Source organism: Cryptomeria japonica, chromosome 6 (genome assembly GCF_030272615.1).
Source record: "Cryptomeria japonica chromosome 6, Sugi_1.0, whole genome shotgun sequence".
NCBI classification, from domain to species: domain Eukaryota; kingdom Viridiplantae; phylum Streptophyta; class Pinopsida; order Cupressales; family Cupressaceae; genus Cryptomeria; species Cryptomeria japonica.
In genome coordinates this window covers 611,064,901-611,090,023 of record NC_081410.1, presented here as the reverse complement: position 1 = coordinate 611,090,023, position 25,123 = coordinate 611,064,901, and the positions used below count along the sequence as shown (strand labels likewise).

General features: G+C 35.5%; 2 protein-coding genes across 2 annotated transcripts; both read right to left on the bottom strand.

Annotated features, from left to right (window-relative positions):
- Positions 1–364: 364 nt before the first annotated feature.
- LOC131037753 (geraniol 8-hydroxylase-like) lies at positions 365–1,977 on the bottom strand. Its single transcript, XM_057969949.2, has 2 exons — positions 1,090–1,977; positions 365–997 (listed from the first exon to the last, which is right to left on the bottom strand). Exons 1-2 carry the CDS (start codon positions 1,975–1,977, stop codon positions 365–367), a joined length of 1,521 nt encoding a protein of 506 aa, XP_057825932.2.
- Positions 1,978–23,226: 21,249 nt separating this feature from the next.
- Positions 23,227–24,839, bottom strand: LOC131876744 (geraniol 8-hydroxylase-like). Its single transcript, XM_059222216.1, has 2 exons — positions 23,952–24,839; positions 23,227–23,859 (listed from the first exon to the last, which is right to left on the bottom strand). Exons 1-2 carry the CDS (start codon positions 24,837–24,839, stop codon positions 23,227–23,229), a joined length of 1,521 nt encoding a protein of 506 aa, XP_059078199.1.
- Between the last annotated feature and the right edge of the window lie 284 nt (positions 24,840–25,123).

Here is a 25,123-nt window from a genome sequence, read left to right as displayed (position 1 = left end):
AAATATAGTGAATAGTGAAGCCAAAACACTATTATAGTTTAAAAATAGAAGTCATTATGTATACATCCCATAATACACAACCGAACACAATAATTTCAAAAAAAAAATTTAAATGCATGAATTATATTAATGATAATAAACACACCATCGATAAGTATAATGTTAGTACCAATAGAAATTCAAATAGGCATACAAGGCACATAAGCATGAGACATTAAACACTTTCATAATATTTATTTAATGATTCATAATATCAGTTAACATAAACTTACATCAAACTTGGTAAAAGAGCTAGTAAATGGTATTTACATAGCCAAAAACTCATCGTAAACCTCTTTGACCCTTATTGAACTAACATATTATTTTAGTATAGATGATTTGGTAATCTTGGTGTGGGGATTGCATGCAATTCTTTAGACTTCTTTAATACTATTCCAAATGTCTCACTCATGTCTATCTTATTATAATTCATCCCTATTGGAAGCATCCAATTGAAGGAATGGATTAAGGAAGCAATAGTAAAATGAACCATTTGATGAGCCAAAGGAAGTCCTAAGCATATTCTTCTTCCAGCTCCAAATGGTATCAGCTCAAAATTTTGTCCCTTATACTTTACCTTACTATTCTCACCATTAAAAAACCTCTCTGGCATAAATTTTAAAGGTTCTTTCCAAATTTTAGGATCTCTTCCAATTGCCCACAGATTCACAATCACCATGGCATGCTTAGGTATCATATACCCTGCCACCTCACATGAGTTGTCTGCTCTATGGGGCAATGCCAAAGGAAGTGCTGGGTGTAGTCGAAACACTTCTTTCACTATAGCATGGAGATAAGGTAGACGATCTATGTCAGATTCTTCCACTTTTCGATTGAGACCAATTACCTCTTCTAATTCCTTTTGCGCTTTTTTCATTACGTAAGGATTGGCAATTAGTTCCACCATAACCCATTCAATTGTTGTAGTAGTAGTATCACTACCAGCAGACAAGAGTTCCTACATGATCATAAGGAAATGATTCATCAATAATAATAAAAATATATTATTAAATAAAAAATGAGTCAAAATAGGCGTTGAACAAGACTCACCAAGAGTAAAGCCCTGATATTCACCAGAGTGAAATCATGGGCAGTCAGATCGAGCAGAATGTCGAGAAAGTCCTTTTCCTTGGGTAGACCGACCCCTTGCCTCCTCGCCTCCAACCGATCTTGTATGAATACATCTAAGTACTCATGTAGTCGCTTATGATGGACTGTCAGACGACGGCACACTCCCTGAGGGTCCACCAACTTCAGAAACGGATAAAAGTCGGCCAAGTTGGGTTTTCCGGTCAAGTTCACCATTTCACTAAAAGTGTTTCTCAATTCTGCAGACTCTAGATTTTTGGGATCGAACAAGTTCTTACTGAAAATGGCGTTGCTCATGAGATTGAGACCCTCGTAGTACACCAGCTCTGCAATATTCATACTCGTCCCCTTCTTCTCAAAGACCATTCGAATCGTCTCGGAGACTTGATCTCTTCTGAGATGTTGCAGCGCTTGGAGTCTGGTGGGAGTGAAAAGCTCTGTGGTGGCAATGCGTCTGAACTTCCGCCAGTAATCTCCATACTGAGCAAAAGCAATTGAAGATTCATGGTGAGAAAACACCTTTGCTGCTTCTATCATAATCCGTCCTGCAAAATTCTGGTCGTGGATTTTGAGGACCTCTTTTGCCATTTCAGAGGATGAAACCACCACAGCAGTTTTCATGCCGAGAGAGAGAGTCATGAGAGGACCGTATTGCTGAGAAAGAGCCCACAGAGATTCATTGGGTTTTTTCCCCAGCTGGAGAAGGTTTCCCACGATGGGCCAGCCAGGAGGTCCAGGAGGAAGATTTGCTCTGCTCTTCTTCTTTCTTTTCCCCATTAAATCTACTAAGAAATAAGCGAGCACACTGCTTACCAGCGCTGAAAGCCAAATCACCCATTGCCCTTCCATTGAATGGATTTTAGATCTGCTTGGGAATCAATTCCTCAGCAGATTAGTATATATAGATATCTATACAGCATTGGGACAAAAATATATTCCTAAATAGATTTCAGATCTCCCGGGACTCTGTCAAAGACGCTGACCATTTTCCCTTACAAATATTTTATGTATAAAAATCATTTTCCTAAAATGATTTCTTGATGGAATCTGACAAAAAATCGGGATCTATCAAAGGACGCCATTTTTCCTGATAAGATTTGTGTATATAAAAATGTATTCGGTAACTTAGTATCGTTGACCTAAATATACCAAGAACAGCGTTCACGGAATCGGACAAAACTGTCCTCCAAGAAAAGTGGAATCAATTTGTCATATTTGGTAACGGGCATTGTCATTTGTGTATGCATGTGAAATGTGATAAACAATACAACTCGATACAATGTAAAATACGGCACGGTCTAGGAGATATTACTGCTTTGGACTGTTATTCTTTGCCCTTTGTCAATAAAAAATTAAAATGGATATGTCGAATCGTTATGAAAGGTCAAGATCAAGTGGGGAGTTGTTGGGTCTATTTATTATATACATTTGTGTTGTATATGACGTTGGATATATATATATATATAAAACAATGATTTTTAATCTGTGAATAATTGAGATTCAACAACTTTTTATTTTGAATCGATTAGACAACATTTGTATCCTTTAAATTGAGAATCTTCCTACTAACTGGTCTATAGTCTTTTAATAACTATCGAACAAATTTTTTGTATAGAGATTATTTCAAGGAGCAACGTATATGTTAGAAGAAGAAATGTCTGTCATAGGTTGTTTGTCAATGGCAATGTCTTTAGGCTCCATTAAAGATCAAAATCAATTTGGATGTGTTAAGAGTGAACAAACAAGCTTGGGCACATACCAACACATCAAATGTGTATGCAAATGATAATAGCTCATACAACAATGTCCTCTTGATCCTGAGTCTATATGTTATGGTATATTTACGTACCGTTCAATGTGTGTGTTTTGAAGAAACCTTCAAATCAATTTTATACCAGCTTACAAGAATTCAAACATGACTGAATTGGTTGACTACCAAGATCAATGACTCAACCTATTCTAGATGGGATCCATATCAAATGTATTGTCTTGCATGCCTCTACAGATTTGCATGTGATTGATCCCTCAAGCCAAATCACTTCTTTTTACAAGAGAAGGAAACAAGAAAAGTTGCTAAAAAAATTTGAAATGGTAGATAAATAAATGAAAGCACTAAAATTTGTAATGCTCAGGGTTGCATGCAGGGAGGTTCATTCCGTGAGAAATATAAATGATGACAAAATGAATTGGGTGAGAGAGAGAGAGAGAGAGAGAGAGAGAGAGAGAGAGAGAGAGAGAGAGAGAGAGAGAGAGAGAGAGAGAGAGAGAGAGAGAGATGGAGGAGAGAGATATGGAGAGAAGGAGAGGGAGAGATCAAGAGAGAGAAAGGAGAGGGATAGTTAGAGATGGAAGAGAGAATCATATAATGATGGAGAGACAAAGATCGAAAGAAGAGAGGGATAGATAGAGGTGTAAGAGATAAATATAAAAAGAGTGAGAGATATGAAGATAAAGACAAAGATAGGAAGTGATATATAGAGGGAAAGAGAGGGAGAAAGATGGAGAGATAATGAAATAGAGATAGAGTGAGAAATGGAAGAGTAAATGTGGACATGTATAGAGAGGAAAAGAGATATAGATTTAGAAGTCTAGAGAGAGAGAGAGAGAGAGAGAGAGAGAGTATGTGCGTGTGAGAGAGTGATACAGATATGGAGCTAGAGAGGGAGAGGGAGAGAGATATATATAGAAATAGATAGAGAGGGAGGGAAGGGTAGTAAAGGAAAGAATTAAAGATGATAGAGGAGAAATCGAGAAATACAAAAAGAGGGAGTGATAGAGATAGGGATAGAAAGAGGAGGAGATAGAGAGATGTGGGCAAAATGGAGGGGGGAAGATAGAGATGTAGGGAGTGATAAGGCGATCGAGATAGGTGACAGATAGAGAGAAAGATAGAAATAAAGATGTGGATGGAGAGAGGGTGGAGAGGAAATAATAGAGATAGAAATCGGGTTAAAATGAGAGAATTTCAAAATTTAATAGAATTAATAATTATGTTAATAATAAACTAAAAATTTGAATAATATAATAAAATAATTTAAAATAAAATCAAACATTGTACGTATTAAAAAATTAATGATGATATTATAATAAATTTGTATTATATTATAAATATTATTATTTATTATTATAATATTATTCTTATTATATTATCATTACGATATTATGATATTGTAACTAATATTACATTTTTATTTTATTATCTTCTAATATTATTTTTATTATAATATTATTTCATTATTATTATATTATTATATTTCTAATTTTTTATATATCTTTAAAATGTAATCTATATAAATTACAACAATATTATAATTATATCAATTTATTACAATAAGATAACAAGATAAATATTATAATAATTATTAATGAATTGATATTATATTACTATTATTTTATCTTATATTATATTAAATATAAATTGTATTAAAAAACAAACCAACAACAGAAGTGTTGAATATGACAACAACAATAATTTCAATGATTTTTTTGACTTTGTCCATCTATAGAAAATGACATAGATAATATATGCTTACCTTGCAAAACACACGAATATAAATTCATTTTTCTTACTGACTTTGATTTTTTAATTCACAAATTGCAAAAATAGTTTAAACACAACATAGTAATTTTTAAAAAAAAAATAGCTTCAAATGTGCCATTCATTGAAAATAATAATAAAAAAAGGACTGAAACCAATCTCTTTATGGCTGCAGTTTCAATCAATTCACACAGTTAAAGCGAGAATATGTCAAGGGAAAATGCGCGCTGCAATATCTCGGGATCAGATAATTTTTTTTTTGGCATAAAGTAATACCATGTATTGGTGGTGTGAAGGTATTTAAACAAACGAATGTTTCGATAATTGTGAGAGGTGGACAAAAAATGTGAAGTGAAAAAGAATCGATAAATGTGAAAAATAAATGAATAAAAATCGATGGCTACAGACATTTCAATCATCTTGCAGGCCTCTAAATAAATGTGAACTGTTGATTTCCCATATCAGGTAGTGCATCTCAAATAAAGAGACACCTTTGGCGTAAATATTAGAATTTATTATTATAATATTATTCTTATTAAAGAAATGGCAAAGTGTTTCGTGAGGAGTCAACTCAACTAGAAGTGGTAATTGGGAAAATGAGAGAGGCCATTGTGGAAGTGGTGCGATGTAGAATTCTAAGGAGGAAGGTTTTGAAATATACATATTGGGGACAAGACCATGGAGGAGAAATGGGATGGGCTTACAACGAACACAAATATTGTGAAGTCCAAAAGAGGAAATCACAGGGTGGTGTGTTGGAAGAAACCGACTTCGAGAAGACTCAAATTGAACTTTGATGGGGCTGCTAAAGGCAACTTGGGGGAGGTAGGTTTTGGGGCCATTATTAAAAATTGGCTTGGTAAATGTGTTGCGGTTGCTCATGGATTCATGGGATCTGCAACCGACAATGAGGCAGAGTTGATGGGATTAAAAAGGGGGTTGATTCTGTAGGGATAATGGTTTCTCCTTTGTCGATGTAGAAGGTGATTCATCTTTTGTGATTAATGCAATATCCAAGGGACAAGTTGTAAATTGGAGAGTCAAACAGTGGATCCCGAGGATATATGAGTTGCTCAATATGCTTACAGATTACGAGATCACTCATACCTATAGGGATAACAATAGGGCTGCCGACTGGTTGGCCAATGAAGGAGTACAGGGCCATATCAAGGATATAGAGTTGGATCTAGAGAATGTACCACAGGGTCTTAGCGAGATTCTCATAAAGTGATGCAAGAGCATCCTCGATTCATAGCAATCTTGCATCAACCAAAAATATTTTCCTTTCTATTTGCAGTTTCAACTTTTCTTTCTGTGTGTCCCGGTTTTGGCTCACTGGATCATGTGGAGTTGGATTCTACTTGAAGACTTGATCATCTTTCTTGCTTCCATACTGCATCGCATTTGGATCATTTTCCGACAAGATATCGCTATCGGTTTCCTTGACAGTTTCCTATTACTGGTTGACAGTTCTTGTTATCGGTTGCCTGGACCTATTTTGGTGATCTATTGGAACCCCTTCTGAAGCTTGCAGAGCTTTAGGCGTTGATTCGATGTTCTTTGGCATGTGGCCGACCTTTTCCTGCGATCTATATTTCATCCTTTGGATTTTTCGAAAGAATTTCTTGGCAGAGGCCGACCTTGTTTATTTTACACGTTAGGTCCTTTTCTTCGGGTTTTGATCCCTTTTGGGGACTGGATCCTTTGGATCAGTATATATAATTGTAATTGTACATTAGGATGTAATAAATCATAGAATCAAGTAGCTAGATTGTGCGTAGAAGATAGATCTCAAGATTCAAGGTCCCGGTTGTGACCCATTCTGTATGTTCTACCAAGCCTTTGAGCCGATATGCTGTAACCCGATTGTTACTGGTTGGATGTAATCAAGTTTCATGAAATAAAAAAATCTGTTGGTGACTGCTTCATAAAGGAAGGGGAGACAAATTTATCAAGGAGTGGGATAGGTTAGGAGGTCGGTTTCACAGAATTTGTGCCCTCTGTTTTGTCGCTTTCTGGGCTGGCGATGTAGATAGAGGGTAGGTTTTTGAGCGAGGCTTTTTGACCGATTTGTAATGAAATTGATTGGAGTCGGGGGACGATCCCAATGATAGCTAAATTGTGGTTGAGAGCATTCAAATCCTACATCTCAATTCAGGTTGTGTGATTTTGGATGCCGAGCCTCACTCAGGGATAGGGTAGGGCCTGTATTTAGAGGAAGCAAGCAGATTCCCATTCAGAAGATGGAAGTAGCATCCCTGAGAGGTAATTAAAAGGGCGTTTGAAACTATAGGCCGCTCCTATAATGAAGAGACCTGTGAGGAGCAATGTCCAAGGCTTTTCAAAATACAGGATGGGTAGACGATGCAGGTGATGGTGAGGATATTGGAAGCTAGCCCCTGGGGGGGGATCACACACATGATAGGATCATTTTCAATAATTTATTTGTCCCAATAGTGCAAGTATGGAGATCGCATGAGGCGGGTTTCAAAGTTGGAGATGGGTTTTCAGCAGAACCATATTGGCTAATGGTAGCCAACCAAGTCTATGAGATCAACTTGGGAAGTTTAGATCCTCCACTGTCTTGGTTCTTTGATAAGGAGATGGTGGACCAGGGAGACTCGACATAGAGACCATTGGAGATTTTGGAGGATGGGGGTATACCGATCCAGATTATGTAATCCAGCCAGGTTTATCTGTTATGTAAATCTTTTTAAGCTAATAGAGGGCTCTACCCTCCATAATGGTAGAACTTATCAAAATAAAAAATATATTATTTTTATTATATTATCATTATGATATTGTAACTAATATTACATTAATTATTTTTATTATCTTCTATTATAATTTTTATTATAATATTATTTCATTATTATTATATTATTATATTTCTAATTTTTTATATATCCTTAAAATGTAATTTATATAAACTACAACAATATTATAATTAGTATGATTGTTATTATTATATGATTTTTTTTTAATTTAATGCTTGGTAAATTTTTTAACGTGACCAGTGACATTGGCATGACATGCCCTCTGACTCCACCTGAAACACTTTTGACTTGGAGCTATGAACCGGTGAGGCCACAAAAGGGGGACCTCATCCCCACACTTCACTTGTTCAAACCCATGAGCACAATGGCCCAACGAAGACACAAGGCCTGCAAGCACAATGGCCTAGCAGGGTTTTTAACCTTGGTGACCGCTTTACCAACAAAGTGTTTAAACTGTGACACTACATGTCTGAAGACTATTATTATATAAATTTATTACAATAAGATAAAAAGATTAAATATTATAATAATTATTAATGATTTGATATTATATTACTATTATTTTATCTTATATCAAATATAAATTGTATTAAAAAACAAATCAGCAACAAAACTGCTGAAAAAGACATTAGCAATAATTTCGATGATTTTTTTGACTTTGTCCTTCTATAGAAAACAACATTGACAATATATGCTTACCTTGCAAAACATACAAATACAAATTCATTTTTCTTATAGTGCTGGCTTTGATTTTTTAATTCACAAATTCCAAAAATAGTTTATACACAACATAGTAATTTTTTTAAAAAAATTTAGTTTAATTGTGCTATTCTTTGAAAAAAAAGGGACCGAAACCAATCTCTTTATGGCAGAAATTTCAATCAATTCACAAGGTTAAAATGACAACACGTCAAGGGAAAACGCGTGTATAAAAAAATTAAAAATTTGGCATAAAGTAATACGATGTACTGGTGGCCGGTGAAGGTATTTAAACAAATAGATGTTTAGATAATTGTGAGAGGTGGACAAAAACCATGAAAAAATACAAAGTGAGAAAAACAATCAAAAAATGTGAAAAATCAATGAAAAGAATCGATGGCTACAAACGTTTCAATCGTCTTGCAGGCCTCTAAATAAATGTGAACAGTTGATTTCCCATATCAATTAGTGCATCTCAAATAAAGAGACGCCTTCGGCGTAATTATTTTTCTCAATAGGTATTGATAAGAAATTGATAAATTAATGACAATATTTAGTATTTTTTGAAGAGGGGAAAAATGAGCAAGGTGGATTAGTGGTGGTTAGCATACAAATCAAACACTAAAAGCATAAGAACATGAAGCATACATAAAACCACATAAAAATTTGAAAATAATGCTTTTTACCTTGCTATCTTTACCTCTCCCTCAGATTGAGCTTGATGAAGTGAAGGCGCCCTTTGATGATGCTCCACTTGATGTGCTCCTTTGATTGCTTGTGATGTGAAATGCTCTCCTTTGCTTAACAAGACTAATGGATTATTGGATTGGATTTGAGTGATGGATAAGAGGATTTGGATTAGAAGATTAGAGAGAGAAGAGGAGAAAAGGGCATCATAACAATGCATGAGAAGTGGATTTTGTGAGGATAATTGGCTCCAATTTATAGATTGGAGAAGGCCAATGGAGGGCCAAGATTGATTTTATTATGAAGGGTTGAGATTGATTTTGGATAGAAGGCATGGATCAAGGGTGCCTTGGAAAAATAAATAGGAATATAAAATTCCTTTGGAAAAAGGGGAGAGAAATTTGAATTTCAAACTTGAGGAATTAAAAATTCCAAAATAAGGATGCATTGAGGGATTCAAAGAAATTTGAATTTATTTGAGAGATTCAAAGTTTGATGTGACATGAGTGGGAATTAAAAAATTGGAGAATGATGATAATCATGATTATGAGAGATTCAAGGAGGATTAATTAGGCTGAGTGGGATTAGGAAAAGTGATTTGTAGGAATCACATGACTAGGTCAATTAATTAGAATTAATTAACTGAGTGGGTTTTAGAGGAAATAATTATTGAGAGGACTTTAGAAGAATATGAGAAATTAATTTATTTGATAAATTAACTATTGGACTATAGTGACAGGATTAATCAAATTAGATTTAATTGATTCTGAGAGGAATAAGGATAACACAATTAAGTTAATTAATTATGTTGATAGGCTTAAATTAATCAAATGTTAATTTTAGGTGTCTACATTTTGCCCCTCTTTGATATAGCATCGTGAAATGACGTGATATCAAAGAAGAATAAAACATAGTGGAAGAAAAGGATAAGGACTAGTAGCACGATGCCCCAGTCATAAGATGAGGAAGAATGAGGAGGGGGAAGGATGACGAGGAAGCAGTGGTATGCCCCCTCGAGAGGACATGCGGGTTCGAAGAACACAGGTGTGCTCTCGAAAAGGAATTAGAAGAATAAGTGATGAAAGGATGAAGATAATGAAAGAGGGAAGTAGGATGAGTTGGAGTGTTGTGAATGAAATGAGACAAAGAAATGATAGATGGATTGGATTTCTTGTTGAGCAAGTATAGAGAGCAAACCTAGATTTGATATTGCCATGGATAGTCTACACCACTGATTATAAGAACTAGGATGATATGAAGATCCGAGGCATGGACTGATGCTCAGTCAAACAGGAATTCCTTGCACACAATCATGCAAGTGTTGATAAACACTAATGCAGGGTTGTCGGTTCATACAAGGAAGACCTTCGAACACACCATGCCATGAAAACTATGCCCCATTATACACCATCCAAGACATACCAAGATATAGGATGATCAAGGCAGTCCTGAACAAGTATAGTCCTGGGACACAAGATGAAAACAAAGCGAAAAGCTCAAGCATGCAAACAACATGCACATGACCAACTGATTTCTCTTGCCAAGAGTAGGATATGGATTTGGATAAACTGCCGGACTAGGGAAGGATATATCCCGATGGGCAGGTGATGGATTGATTGATGAATGACAAAAGACAAGTTGGATGTGCAAGATCTATAGATGAGAGGATTGTTGCTTGGATTTGATTAACGTAGTATGGATGAGTGCTTGGATTTGGCACAAGTTAGTGCGAGCTCAGGTAGATGGGGAAAGCTCAGTTTGATGGATTGGATAGGATTGGAAGGAGGATAAATGATTAGATAGGATGAAAAGGGGGATGGATGAATGAATATGATTGGATTGAGGATGGGATTAATGATTGAATTGGAAGAGATGATTGTATAATGTAGGATTGGATTATAAATTGGATTGGATGGGGTGGATCGGTGGATAGGATTTGATTGAATGGAACCAATGACAAGGGAGAACCAAGGATTGGTAAGTGGATAGATGGATGAGGGATTTGTTTGGATAGGAGGGGGTTATTATTAGTATAGATGGATTAAGTGGATGGATATGGATAGGAAATAGAGGAATAAAGGATGGAGAAATTTGAATTTCAAACTTGAGGAATTAAAAATTTCAAAATAAGGATGCATTGAGGGATTCAAAGAAATTTGAATTTCTTCGAGAGATTAAAAGTTTAATGTGACATGAGTGGGAATTAAAAAATTGGAGAATAATGATAATCATGATTATGAGAGATTCAAGGAGGATTAATTAGGTCAAGTGGGATTAAGAAAAGTGATTTGTAGGAATCACATGACTAGGTTAATTAATTAGAATTAATTAACTGAGTGGGTTTTAGAAGAAATAATTATTGAGAGGACTTTAGAAGAATAGGAGAAATTAATTTACTTGATAAATTAATTATTGGACTATAGTGACAAGATTAATCAAATTAGATTTAATTGATTCTGAGAGGAATAAGGATAACACAATAAAGTTAATTAATTATGTTGATAGGCTTAAATTAATCAAATGTTAATTTTAGGTGTCTACATTTTTTAATAGGTATTGATAACTTGATGGTAGTATTTAGTATTTTTTTAATTAATATTGATATACAAATTGATAAATGATGGTAATATTTAATAACTGTTTAATAGATATTGATGAATTAATGATATTATTTAATATTTTTTAAATACACAGTGATATAGAAATTGATCAATTGATAATAGTATTTAGTATTTTGGTTCATAGTTGTTGATATAGAAATTTATATAATTATAATTATAATAATAAAATTAATCTTAAATTTAATTATTAATTATTAGTTTAAGATTATATTATTTTTTTTGGTAATCATGATTGTGCGAGTTGTTTATCTCAACTTTTGTGAGATTTCTAGCATCGCTTCACGTTATATTTGTTATGATGTCTTCCTTCATTTGGTTTGCGATATATATGAGTTTGTTATATCTTTGATCTTAACATTCTTTCCTCTTGGTGCTTCTATCCTTCCAGGGGTTGTCATTCTCATACGTTCTAAGATGAGGATTTTGGGTGGGAGTGTAAGCTGCTTTATTCAAATGATTTTCTTGAAGCTTGGAAGGTGGTGGTTGAGTTTTGAATCTTGGAATCTGCAGGTGTTATGGTATATGCAGTGGTTTCTTGTTTTTCTTTCATTTGCTTGGTTCTTTTGGTTCGGCCTCTTGTTGATTCCATCAGGATTTCAGCATCCTGCTCTCCTTCTTATTTGGGTTATTCTCTATCTGATATCGGTTTTCATTATGGCATGCTCTCTTACAGTGGTTTCATTTCCTTTTTTGAGTTTTATGCTAATAAATAGATTGGAGAATTGTTCTGTGTAGCCAAGGGTGGTTCGAGGATCTTCATTTTTTGTTGTTCTGATGTTGTAATTGGCAGTTGTTCTTCTATGCCATTATTGCGGTGTTCTTCACAGTGTGCTGAAATGATGATTATGCACCTGATATCTTTTTGTATGCCTTTTATCGCAACTTCTTTTGTATCTAATGGAAATGCTATGTAATATGGGGAGGGGTATTTTGGATTATGCCCATGAGGCCTCTTTGTAATGGGTAGGTAGGCCTTAAGTTTTTTGGAGCAATACTGGAGGGTTTTCTTACTGGCTCACTCCCTCCATTGCTTGTTGAACCAGACACCATGTAAAAGATTAAAATATTAATATAATTTAGTGGTAAATCCACTTTTATCAAAATAATTTTTTTTTTTTTTTAATTAATAATCATAAAATTATATAATATAAACAATAAAGTGAAAATAGATATTTTTAATGATTGAATGAAAATAATCTAAATTTATGATTAAATATTATAAAATTATATTATATTTATTAAAATGATTAGATTTTTTTAATAAAAAATAGAACAATTTCAAAAACATGATACAAAATTATAATTATAAAAGATACGGTTTATTTTTTAATAGAAATATTTAAATTTTTACTTTATTTAATTCAAACGGTGTGAATCAAATCCCTATAAAATAGTTAATCAATTTTTTATTTTTTATTTGGTAAAAGTGGAAAATCCACTAAACTTATATATTATTAATAAAATGTTTACATCGGGTTCAAAAAAGGCATACTGGCAGGAAAGAACCCGCAAGAAAACCTCCGTTTGTAGCCTTCAAAAAAATAAAACTAGGCACTACCCTTACATCATTTGTTGCTGTCCAGACAGATCCCCCAACCCCCTACCTTTAAATTTTTTACAAGGGTCCCATAGGACAATTACAAAAAACCAGACTGCCACCAAATGAAGGGCTGAACAAAAATGCCATGAAGGACCACCAGGGAGATACTACAGATGTATAAGTTCCTGCCAAAGCCATAGATAGCCATCTGAGCCTAATAGAAGCCAAAGAACCTCCCAATCTGCAACAACAAAAACCATTCCACCAACTCCAAAAAGCAGTCAGATATCCAAAAACCAAGAGCTAGTGCTCTCCTCCGGAGGTTCATGAGCTGAGACCGAAGGAGGAATAACCCTTAGAGGAAAAGCCAAACAAGTAGGAGCAGAGAATAAAAAGCCTAGAGTGATCAACAAATGCAATGTCTCAAAGACAACCCAAGCTTTATCCACACACTGATGAGGAGCCAGATACAACAGAAAGTCCATGGAGGCTCGAGTGTCTTCCATGGAATCACATATCAATCCCATTCATAATTCATGCAATAATTGGCCAGACCAACCATTAACCATAAGCTCGTGACGAGGAAGAGAGCCATCGTAGTAAAAAGACCCCATATCAAAATGACAATCAGCCAATGCAGGAGAAACCGAGGCCCAATTACATACCGTCGAAAAAATAAACGTAGAAACCAAGAGGCGGACCAAATCCTCATCAAGTAAAACATCATAACAAATAGTAACAAAGCGAGAGAAAAGCTCAACATAAGAAACCTGAGGGCAAACTTCGAGCCATTGACACCCCATAAGCCTATAGAATCCAAAATCCACCGCAGGAGTAAACAAATTAAAGACCTTACCAAGCTTGACAAAATTGTCCTCATTTTCTTCTTCCACTATTCAGGCTTCTAAAACCACTCTGTATGCCCCAATAGATAGAGAAGAAGACATTTGTAGGAGGAAGAGCTCCAAAAAAGCCACATAAACATAAACATAAAAAGCTGCTTGACAAGATAATATAAATGAGAAAACCGCCCTTAACTTCCCATAATGGCAATGCAAAATATCCATTGCAACCTTACTTGATTTGAACATTTCACATGGATTAACAACCCGTCAACTGACATCCATAAATGAATATCAAGCAAGAGAGGACACCACCCTCAACAATGATTATCACATAAAACCAATTCTGTCGAGGCCGAGAACACACACAAGGCGGCCAAAAATATAGTACAAATACTTTAACAAGTAATAAAAGCCTAGGAACATACTGCACATTAAAAAGTTACAAGCATGCCACAACCTATGAAGGACTGAAAACAAAAAACTGCTCAAAACACAACCACCCTATAAATGACTGATACACAAAGTAAAAATGTGCTTTCTATATAAAATAGAGGGCCTATACAAGGAATCCTATTGCCTTACACATAGCCTTGAGGAATATCCCTTACCTCAATAGTATTTCAATTTATCTTTATAATAACATGCATATTCGACAAAAACTGCAAATTACCTGCTAACCATACCTCATGGGATACACACCGCATCATCTAGCCCATAAGAAAATTTTAAGAACATACCATATGTAAATAATAGCATAATATATCCTATCATCCTCCTATCTACACATGTGGTGCAAATAAAATTTGATTAGAGTAAAGGATAACACGAGTACCTCAAGAGATAATAGAAACAGATAAATTGAAATGAATTACCATAAACCCATAGGTTAGATCAAATACCCAAGAACCCATACCTCAACAAAATATAAATTGATCTTTAGAATGATTTGCAAACTGTAGTTTACCTGCTAACCACACCTCATGAGATATAAACATCAACATCTAGCCCAAATGTAGAATTGTAAGAATACACCATATGTAAACAGAAACATAATAGAGCCTATCATCCTCCTATCTACACATGTGGTACAAATACAATCTGATCAGAGTAGAGGATAATATGAATACCTCAAGAGATAATGGAAAGAAGTAGCCCAAAACAATCACCTTAAAACCTTAGGATTAGATCAAATACCTAAGAAAAATGTCTTGAGGAATATCACTTACCTCCACAATCTTAAGTTGAGCACCGGTGTCAATTGCCATGTTAGCCAGAAAATCTGCCAGCCTATTCAACTCTCTAAAACAATGAGATAATGAGAATGTATCAAAGAAGGATAATTTCTCCAAAATATGATCTAAAATGTACTTCAAGTGCCAACAATTACTCTTACAACTCATAACACTCTGAATGATGACCATCGAATCCCCCTGAATCAATAGATTTTTAATCCCTAAAGAAATAGCCAAATCAATCCCAAGTGACAAAGCTTGGCATTCAGCAAAATTGTTTGACTAGGAACCAAGGGCATGACATTGCGCAACTATTAAAACAGTAAAAAATAGCCATACCAGCCCCAGCCAATCCCGGGTTACCCCTAGAAGCACCATCAAAATCAAGCTTGAAATGGCCCAAAGGAGGAGGATCCCATCTAGCAGCACGTCTCTTATTACTAGTAACCAGACCTTTTTCAACAGACCCATGAGAAGGGATGGCAGAGAGAGATTTCCATGTCCTTGTAATCCTGCCATCCCAATGAGAGAAGGATGTCAAATTTTCCAAATTCTTATGAATGTATGACAAATCCACCTTTGAGATAGAAGCCTCTATCTTGACTAAAATGTCAGAGAGCGAAGCTGATAACTTTCTTAAAATCCTATTGTTTCTTTCTAACCATATGTTCCAAATGATATTCGAAGGAGAGATAGCTTATTTCCTTGGAGCAAGGGGGTTTTGTTCTAGGGAGGGAAACTGCGGAAGGAGCTATTGTAGCGCATCAGTTGTTGCATTCTATCTCCTCCCAGAGGTCTTTGACTATGATTCTTAAGCTTGATATGATGAAGGCTTGTGATAGAGTAGAATGACATGCTTTGTGTAAAGTGTTGTTGAGTTTGGGTTTTTCGTACGCTTGGGTAAAATGGATTCGCTCTTGTATGTCTTCTGCTAGATTTTCAGTAATCCTCAATGGTTCTCCCTGTGGTTTCTTCTCCTCTTCCAGAGGTTTGAGGCAAGGAGATCCCCTTTCTCCTTTTTTGTTTATTCTGCTTGTTGAATCCTTTAGTTGGGCTATCAGGGCTGCTAGATCACAGGGCTCTTGGTGATGTATTAGGGTTTTGAATTTTCCTCAAGCTATCTCTCATTGCCTCTTTGCTAATGATACCCTGTTGTTTGGGCATTATTCTCTGTCAGAGGCTAAGATTATCTCAAGTGTTATTCAAGAATATGCCTTGTTTTCAGGTTAAAAAGTCAATATTGATAAGTCTAAAATCTTCTTTCTTAATACATCACTGTTGGTGCGGCAGAGGTTGCATTCCTTCTGGGGTTTTCAGATTGGTAACTTGCCCTGTTCCTATCTTGGGATTCCCTTTTTTGTTAAGCAAGATAGGCTTGGATTTTGGGATAAGGTAACTTCGGCCATTTCAAAAAGAATTCATTCTTGGAATCACAAATGGTTGACTTCAGCTGGAAAACTGACACTTATTAAATCTGTTATGAGTTCTATTCCAATTTATTTAATGTCGGTTTTAGAGTCTCCCAAGTCTGTTGTTGTAAATTTGCAAGATACTCTTTGATGTTTTCTTTGCTATAATAATAAAGATGGCAAGAAGAGGTTGCCTTTGGTTGCTTGGGAGAAAAATTGCTTGCCATAGGTTTCAAGGGGGATCGGGGTTCATAATTTGGAGACCCAAAATTTAGCCTTAGGGGCCAAATTGGTTTGGAGATTGTATGAGAAGCCTACCTCTTTTTGGGATTAGATTATGTTTGCCAAATATCTAAATAATGGTCCCAAAGAGAGTATTTTCAAATTCTCTAATTTACCTTCTGGTTCGGTCATTTGGAATTTCTTATGCAAATGTAGATCAGTTATTATCCCCTGCCTCTCATGGGTTGTTCATAATGGAAGGAAAGCTATACCCTGGGATGAATCATGGAACAAACATTGTTCTTTGATTAGTATTAGGGATTGGTCTCCCTTGATTGGTCTCATCACCTCTCTTTGGGGTGTGTTTGTGGCAGATTATTTTGATATTGTTCAGGATGGTCCTTTGAAGTTAGTTAAATGGAAGTCGATTGACTTCCTTGATGTGGATTTGCATTTGAAAGAAGAGTTTGTTAAGATTTTGAGTGAAACATTTATTACTTTCTCGCACTCTGAAGATGAATTTATTTGGACTGGGAATGCTTCTGGTAAATATTCTATTAAGGGAGGATATATTTCCCTTTTATCTACAACTTTTGGCTCTTATTGGCCCTATAAGTTGTTCTGGCATTCAACTTGTTTACCCAAGGCTGGTTTTTTTGCTTGGTTGGCTGTCTAGGATAGAGTTCTTATAGGCATGCCGTTGGATAGATTAGGCATTACTGTGGCTTTTCCTTGTGTTCTTTGTAATAAGAACCTGGAGTCCTCCTCACATCTGTTTCTCCATTGTGATTTTGCTTATGATTGTTGGAATTGGCTGCTTAGTAAATTGGGCTTATCTGATGTTATAGGCAAGGACCTTGCCTCTCATTTTCATTCCCACCCTCTCATGTTTTCTTCTTCTTTTTGTGCATGTCTTTGGGTTATCTCTCAATCTATTATCATTTGGAATATTTGGCTGGAACAGAATAAAATGATTTTTAAGAAGGTTACTTCCTTAGTATCAGAGGTTTTGCATAAAATAGAAGCCTCGATTTCGGAGGTTGCTTTGTCTTATATCTATAAGAACTTGGGAAGTCAATCTTCTTTCTTGCATTGGGATAGTAGGATTACCAGGGTTTGGGGAGCCCTCTCGACTTTACCTTCTCATGGCTCAATCTCCAAGAGTTATAATTCTCTTGCGAAGCGGGCACTGACCAAATGGAAACCTTCGCCTTGGGGTCACTTTAAACTTAATTTTGATGGTGCCTCCCAGGGAAACCCTGGGAAGGCAGGGGTGGGGATGGCTATCTTTGATCATAATGCGCATCTCATTCTTGCTAAATGCCATGATCTTGGTTATATCACTAACAATTTTGCTGAGTTTCAAGCTTTGTCTTTAGGGTTGGATATGACAATTTCTCTAAAGATCAAGAACACAGTAATTGAAGGTGATTCAATGGTTATTATTCAAAGTGTTATGAAGAAGAAATCTAATTGTTGGAAGTTGCAGTATTTGCTGGATCAAATTTTATAGAAATTAGATGCTTTTGATTCTTTCCTAATATGTCATTGCTATAGGGAAATTAACAGAGTGACTGATTTCCTGGCAAATCTTGCCATTGAAAGTAAAGCTCATTTCTGGTTGGTTAATTCATCTGAAATTCCTTCGATAGTTTGGGAAGGTGTTCAAAGTTCTTTTCTTTTTGGCTGATTGGTTGCCCACCCTCCTTGATTGGTCAGGTTCATCTTCTTTTTCACTTTATGGATGACTTTGTATGTGCCTTATATCTGATGTAGAAACCATACTTCTGTATCTGTCATATATAATGCCATTTATAGGGTGAGGACATGGTTGATCATGATATATTCAAGGGTGGTGGCTTGTGAGTTTGAATGTCTTTTATTTTCGGTCCTTCATAGGTTTGTGGTATGTGTGTTACTTTCTAATGTGCGGTACGATCTTGGGTTATTATTATTTGTTGAGGATTGGTACTGCATCAATGTTCGCACTGTGTGAGTTTTCGGCCATGACAGATTTGGTATTATGCGGTGATCATTTGTTTTGGTGGTGGTGTCCTCTCCTTCTTGATTTTCATTTATGTTTGTCAGTTTTCAGGGTTGTTAACCCCTGTGAAATGTTCAAATCATGGAAGTTTGCAATGGATATTTTGCATATCTGTTCTTATTATTATGGTAAGTTGATGGTGGGTTTTTCATTAATACTTTCATGTGTTATCTTGTTTTATTATGAGAAAAGCAACATTTTGGGTTTTATGGTTATGTGGTTTTTTCTGGAGTTTCTTCTTTCTGCAAATGTCATCTTCCATGGCCTCTATTATATACAGAGTGGTGCTCGAAGTTGGGGTATCGGAGGATGAGAACGTGGATAATGGTGACAAGCTTGGTAAGGTCTTTAATTTGTTTTCTCTGCGGTGGCTTTTGAATTCCGCAAACTTCTGAGGTGCCGTTGGCTGGAAATTTGGCCTCATATTTCTTATGCTAAGCTTTTGTCTTGGTTTGTTACAATCTGTTATGATATTTTACTTGACGATGATTTGGTCTGCCTCTTGGTTTCCACGTTCATTTTTTCGACAGTATGTAATTGGGATATGGTTTCTTCTGCATTGGCTGATTATCTTTTTGATGTGGGGTCTTTTTATTATGGTGGGTTTCTTCCTCGCATGGAGCTCATGGTTAATGGTTGGTTTGGTCAATTATTGTATGAATTAAGAATGGGGTTGATTTGTGACACCATGGAAGATACACGGGCTTCTATGGATTTTTTGTTGTATCTGGTTCCTAATCAGTATGTGGATAAAGCTTGGGTGGTTTTTGAGGCCTTGCACTCGTTGCTTTCTTTGGGCTTTTTGTTCACCGCTCTTGCTTGTTTGGCACTTCCATTGAGGGTTATTCCTCCTCCCAATTCAGCCCATGATCCTCTAGAGGAGAGCACTAGTTCTTGGTTTTTGCATATCTGATTGTTTTTATCTTGGAGTTGGTGGTATGGTTTTTGGATGCAGATTCAAAGGTTTTTTTGGCTGCTGTTATGCTGGAGTTTTTTGGCAGTATCATATCTTCCAAGGAGGCTCTCTTTAGTTTCAATTGGTAGAAGTTCCTACATTACTATTGTTTCTTGTCTCCTTGGTGGTCCTTCATGATATATTGATGGAATTTTGTTATTCAGCCCTTTATTTGGCAGCAGACTGGTTTTTTTGTAAAAGTCCTATGGGACCCTTGTATAATTTCATATGTAGGGGTTTGGGGGATCATATTGGATATGTAACAAATGATGTAAGGGTAGTGTTTAGTTTTTTTTTGAAGGCTACAACCAAAGGTTTTCTTGCGGGTTCTTTCCTGTCGGTATGCCTCTTTTGAACCCGATGTAAACATATTTATGAATAATAAATAAGTTTAGTGGCTTGTCCATTTTTATCAAAAAAAATAAATAAAAAAAATCAGATCATATATATATATATATAAAATAGGAATATGTTAATAATATCATATATTGAAATACATTATAAATTTTAATTGGGAGTTATTCATTGATATAAATGTTTCTTTTCAAAAAAAAAAGGAAAGAAAGGGCGCGTTGTTTCCATTTTAAAAGAATCCTTTTATACTGGAAAGCCTTTTTATGTGGGAAGTTGGGGGGGGAGAGGGGGTGGGGGGGTCGTGGGCCCACTTCCCACTCCCCACTCATTTTCTAATTACCTCGCCATGCGGTTTAATAAAGTAACTGACTATTTTGGTGTTTGAATATTTGCTTTGACATTTATATTTATAACTATGAAATTCATTTTTCCTGCATTTGTAATACTAATTTTCAAATCGTTTTGCCATTATAAATTCGATTTTCATATTGATATAATTTTAATAATGTAATTTGATTTACATTAACTGATTAGAAGGTTAAAGTAAACAATATAAGTTATGGTTATAAGTGGTACCATAAATTTTTACAAAGACTAATAATAATAATAATAAATTTAATTAGTAATACATAATCTAAGTGGGTTATTTTTACATGTTAATTATGGTATTTATTTTTATGTACTATTAAATTTTCAATCTTAATTGGAATTAACATTAGTAAATTAGTTTTACATGTTTACAAGCTAATCATATGGTAATTATTTTAATGCATTAGTAAATTATCAAAGTTAATTGGAATTAATTGATTATAATTTTAACATTTAAAAAAGAAAAAAAAAACTTTGATTTGTATAGGTAGTTGAACTTGAATATAAATTGTATTGATTATTATAATATTCGATTTGCTAACACGAAGTGTAATTCTTGATGGAGGGAATTTTTTTGTTAGTTGCTAGACAATGTACACCTTTTATACATTTAATCGCTTCATACAATTACAAATTAGAGCCATTATTACCTCACTAGTTGTGTTATTACAATTTACGAGAACTAGATGATAACTCTCTCTTTTGAATATTAACCACCTAGTAGTATTAAGTTGTTACGTTTAAGTAAATCTCTTTCCTTTATATGTAGAATTAAACTCATGAGTTATTTTCTTTTAATTATTTAATTCTTGCAAAATAGTCTCAACTTTAAATTATTCTAGAGTGATGTTTATTTTAATCTTCCAAAGTATAATAGTTGGACCTCTTAAAAAAAAAAATCTAAACAAGAGGAGTTGGAAACAAAAAAACTTAGCAACATTCGGTATATATGGTGTCTCTAGGTCACGCTTATGGGTAATGCCGTCGTGTTGAACTACTGCACCTAACGCCTAATAAAGCTACATTAATGACATCTTTGGCATCATCCCTATAAATCGTCGAGGAGTAATAAGGGACACTTGGAAGTTAAAATCCAAGGGGCGGGTAATCCCCCTTGGATCGATAATCTAATAAGATAATCTTTAAATGATTTACATCTGCTAGTTAAACCATAGTAAACCCCTTTATGGTTGATTGAGTGAAATACTTTTATAAACTTGGCTTAATCTCAAAGAGTTGTTGACGATTGACAATTGAGTCAGGTGACGCTTATGATAGGTATTAGGACCTAGTGGCTTTAGGCCACAAGCATTAAGCCACCTTGAGCCTTTGCTTAAATGCTACCATCATGGGTAGCAACCACAGAGAAACTGTCTGGGACATTGACCCTAGAAAGGGTTGCGTACCCACCAAACAATTTACATTAAACCATAGATTAGAAACAAAACTACATACTATACGCCTTGAATCCGTGCCAAAACGGGTATGTAGGCAGTCTAGGGACAGAGTTGTTCCTAGTACTCAGGCGTTTGGGGATGGGGTCTAGGATTTGGTAAGAAGATGGATTGCGAAGAATCCTAATTGAAAGATAAGTGTAATAAAATAAAAAGTAATTCAACGCATACTCGAAAGGAATCCCGTATGGATTCGCTTGACTTCCCGAGGCTTTAGGCCAAATTTCAAGGTGGAATTCAAGCTTGCAATATATTATTTTACTTGCTCCTAAGGACGGTGACCTCGGGGCACACCTATTAAAGGAGTGTAATTCTTAGTGAGTGACTTAGGATCCGAATGGTCCCGATGAGTCTAAGTCTTTGGCCAGAGCACCTCCTATCCCAAGTTGGATAGATGCCTACCCTGTTTGGGTAGATGCCTATCCCGTATTGGATAGATGAAACCTCATGTCCCGTATGGACAGATGCCTAACCTGTATGGTTAGATGCTCATCCCGGATGGATGAATGCCTAATCCAAATGGATAGATGCCCAGAGTATGCAATTGAATCAAACACAAATGATTAAATTTATAAAAAAAAAAAAATGGTCAAAATTTTCTTGGGTTAAGTATAACGGGTTACTACGAACTAAATGGACATTAAAATATAATCTTATAGTAGATCATACCTACATTGTATCTTGTGAAGTGTACAAACATATGATTTATAATATATGATTAATATACAATCAAGACTCTTTATGTATCTTCAACAAGGATTCTCCTGTTAAGAACTCAACTCCTAGGCCATAAATGAACCCAAACATTACTAAGTTAAAGCACAATATAAAAATCCAACATGATGTAATGCCAATAAAACACTATCAATTAATTGCTTCAATTGAAATAATCTAAAGTTAACATGATTTAGATATCATAGATGCATAAATCAATAAGTTCACCAATCATAATGTTGAACAAAATACCATCATCATAATGACACATAACAAATATAGTGAATAGTGAAGCCAAAACACTATTATAGTTTAAAAATAGAAGTCATTATGTATACATCCCATAATACACAACCGAACACAATAATTTCAAAAAAAAAATTTAAATGCATGAATTATATTAATGATAATAAACACACCATCGATAAGTATAATGTTAGTACCAATAGAAATTCAAATAGGCATACAAGGCACATAAGCATGAGACATTAAACACTTTCATAATATTTATTTAATGATTCATAATATCAGTTAACATAAACTTACATCAAACTTGGTAAAAGAGCTAGTAAATGGTATTTACATAGCCAAAAACTCATCGTAAACCTCTTTGACCCTTATTGAACTAACATATTATTTTAGTATAGATGATTTGGTAATCTTGGTGTGGGGATTGCATGCAATTCTTTAGACTTCTTTAATACTATTCCAAATGTCTCACTCATGTCTATCTTATTATAATTCATCCCTATTGGAAGCATCCAATTGAAGGAATGGATTAAGGAAGCAATAGTAAAATGAACCATTTGATGAGCCAAAGGAAGTCCTAAGCATATTCTTCTTCCAGCTCCAAATGGTATCAGCTCAAAATTTTGTCCCTTATACTTTACCTTACTATTCTCACCATTAAAAAACCTCTCTGGCATAAATTTTAAAGGTTCTTTCCAAATTTTAGGATCTCTTCCAATTGCCCACAGATTCACAATCACCATGGCATGCTTAGGTATCATATACCCTGCCACCTCACATGAGTTGTCTGCTCTATGGGGCAATGCCAAAGGAAGTGCTGGGTGTAGTCGAAACACTTCTTTCACTATAGCATGGAGATAAGGTAGACGATCTATGTCAGATTCTTCCACTTTTCGATTGAGACCAATTACCTCTTCTAATTCCTTTTGCGCTTTTTTCATTACGTAAGGATTGGCAATTAGTTCCACCATAACCCATTCAATTGTTGTAGTAGTAGTATCACTACCAGCAGACAAGAGTTCCTACATGATCATAAGGAAATGACTCATCAATAATAATAAAAATATATTATTAAATAAAAAATGAGTCAAAATAGGCGTTGAACAAGACTCACCAAGAGTAAAGCCCTGATATTCACCAGAGTGAAATCATGGGCAGTCAGATCGAGCAGAATGTCGAGAAAGTCCTTTTCCTTGGGTAGACCGACCCCTTGCCTCCTCGCCTCCAACCGATCTTGTATGAATACATCTAAGTACTCATGTAGTCGCTTATGATGGACTGTCAGACGACGGCACACTCCCTGAGGGTCCACCAACTTCAGAAACGGATAAAAGTCGGCCAAGTTGGGTTTTCCGGTCAAGTTCACCATTTCACTAAAAGTGTTTCTCAATTCTGCAGACTCTAGATTTTTGGGATCGAACAAGTTCTTACTGAAAATGGCGTTGCTCATGAGATTGAGACCCTCGTAGTACACCAGCTCTGCAATATTCATACTCGTCCCCTTCTTCTCAAAGACCATTCGAATCGTCTCGGAGACTTGATCTCTTCTGAGATGTTGCAGCGCTTGGAGTCTGGTGGGAGTGAAAAGCTCTGTGGTGGCAATGCGTCTGAACTTCCGCCAGTAATCTCCATACTGAGCAAAAGCAATTGAAGATTCATGGTGAGAAAACACCTTTGCTGCTTCTATCATAATCCGTCCTGCAAAATTCTGGTCGTGGATTTTGAGGACCTCTTTTGCCATTTCAGAGGATGAAACCACCACAGCAGTTTTCATGCCGAGAGAGAGAGTCATGAGAGGACCGTATTGCTGAGAAAGAGCCCACAGAGATTCATTGGGTTTTTTCCCCAGCTGGAGAAGGTTTCCCACGATGGGCCAGCCAGGAGGTCCAGGAGGAAGATTTGCTCTGCTCTTCTTCTTTCTTTTCCCCATTAAATCTACTAAGAAATAAGCGAGCACACTGCTTACCAGCGCTGAAAGCCAAATCACCCATTGCCCTTCCATTGAATGGATTTTAGATCTGCTTGGGAATCAATTCCTCAGCAGATTAGTATATATAGATATCTATACAGCATTGGGACAAAAATATATTCCTAAATAGATTTCAGATCTCCCGGGACTCTGTCAAAGACGCTGACCATTTTCCCTTACAAATATTTTATGTATAAAAATCATTTTCCTAAAATGATTTCTTGATGGAATCTGACAAAAAATCGGGATCTATCAAAGGACGCCATTTTTCCTGATAAGATTTGTGTATATAAAAATGTATTCGGTAACTTAGTATC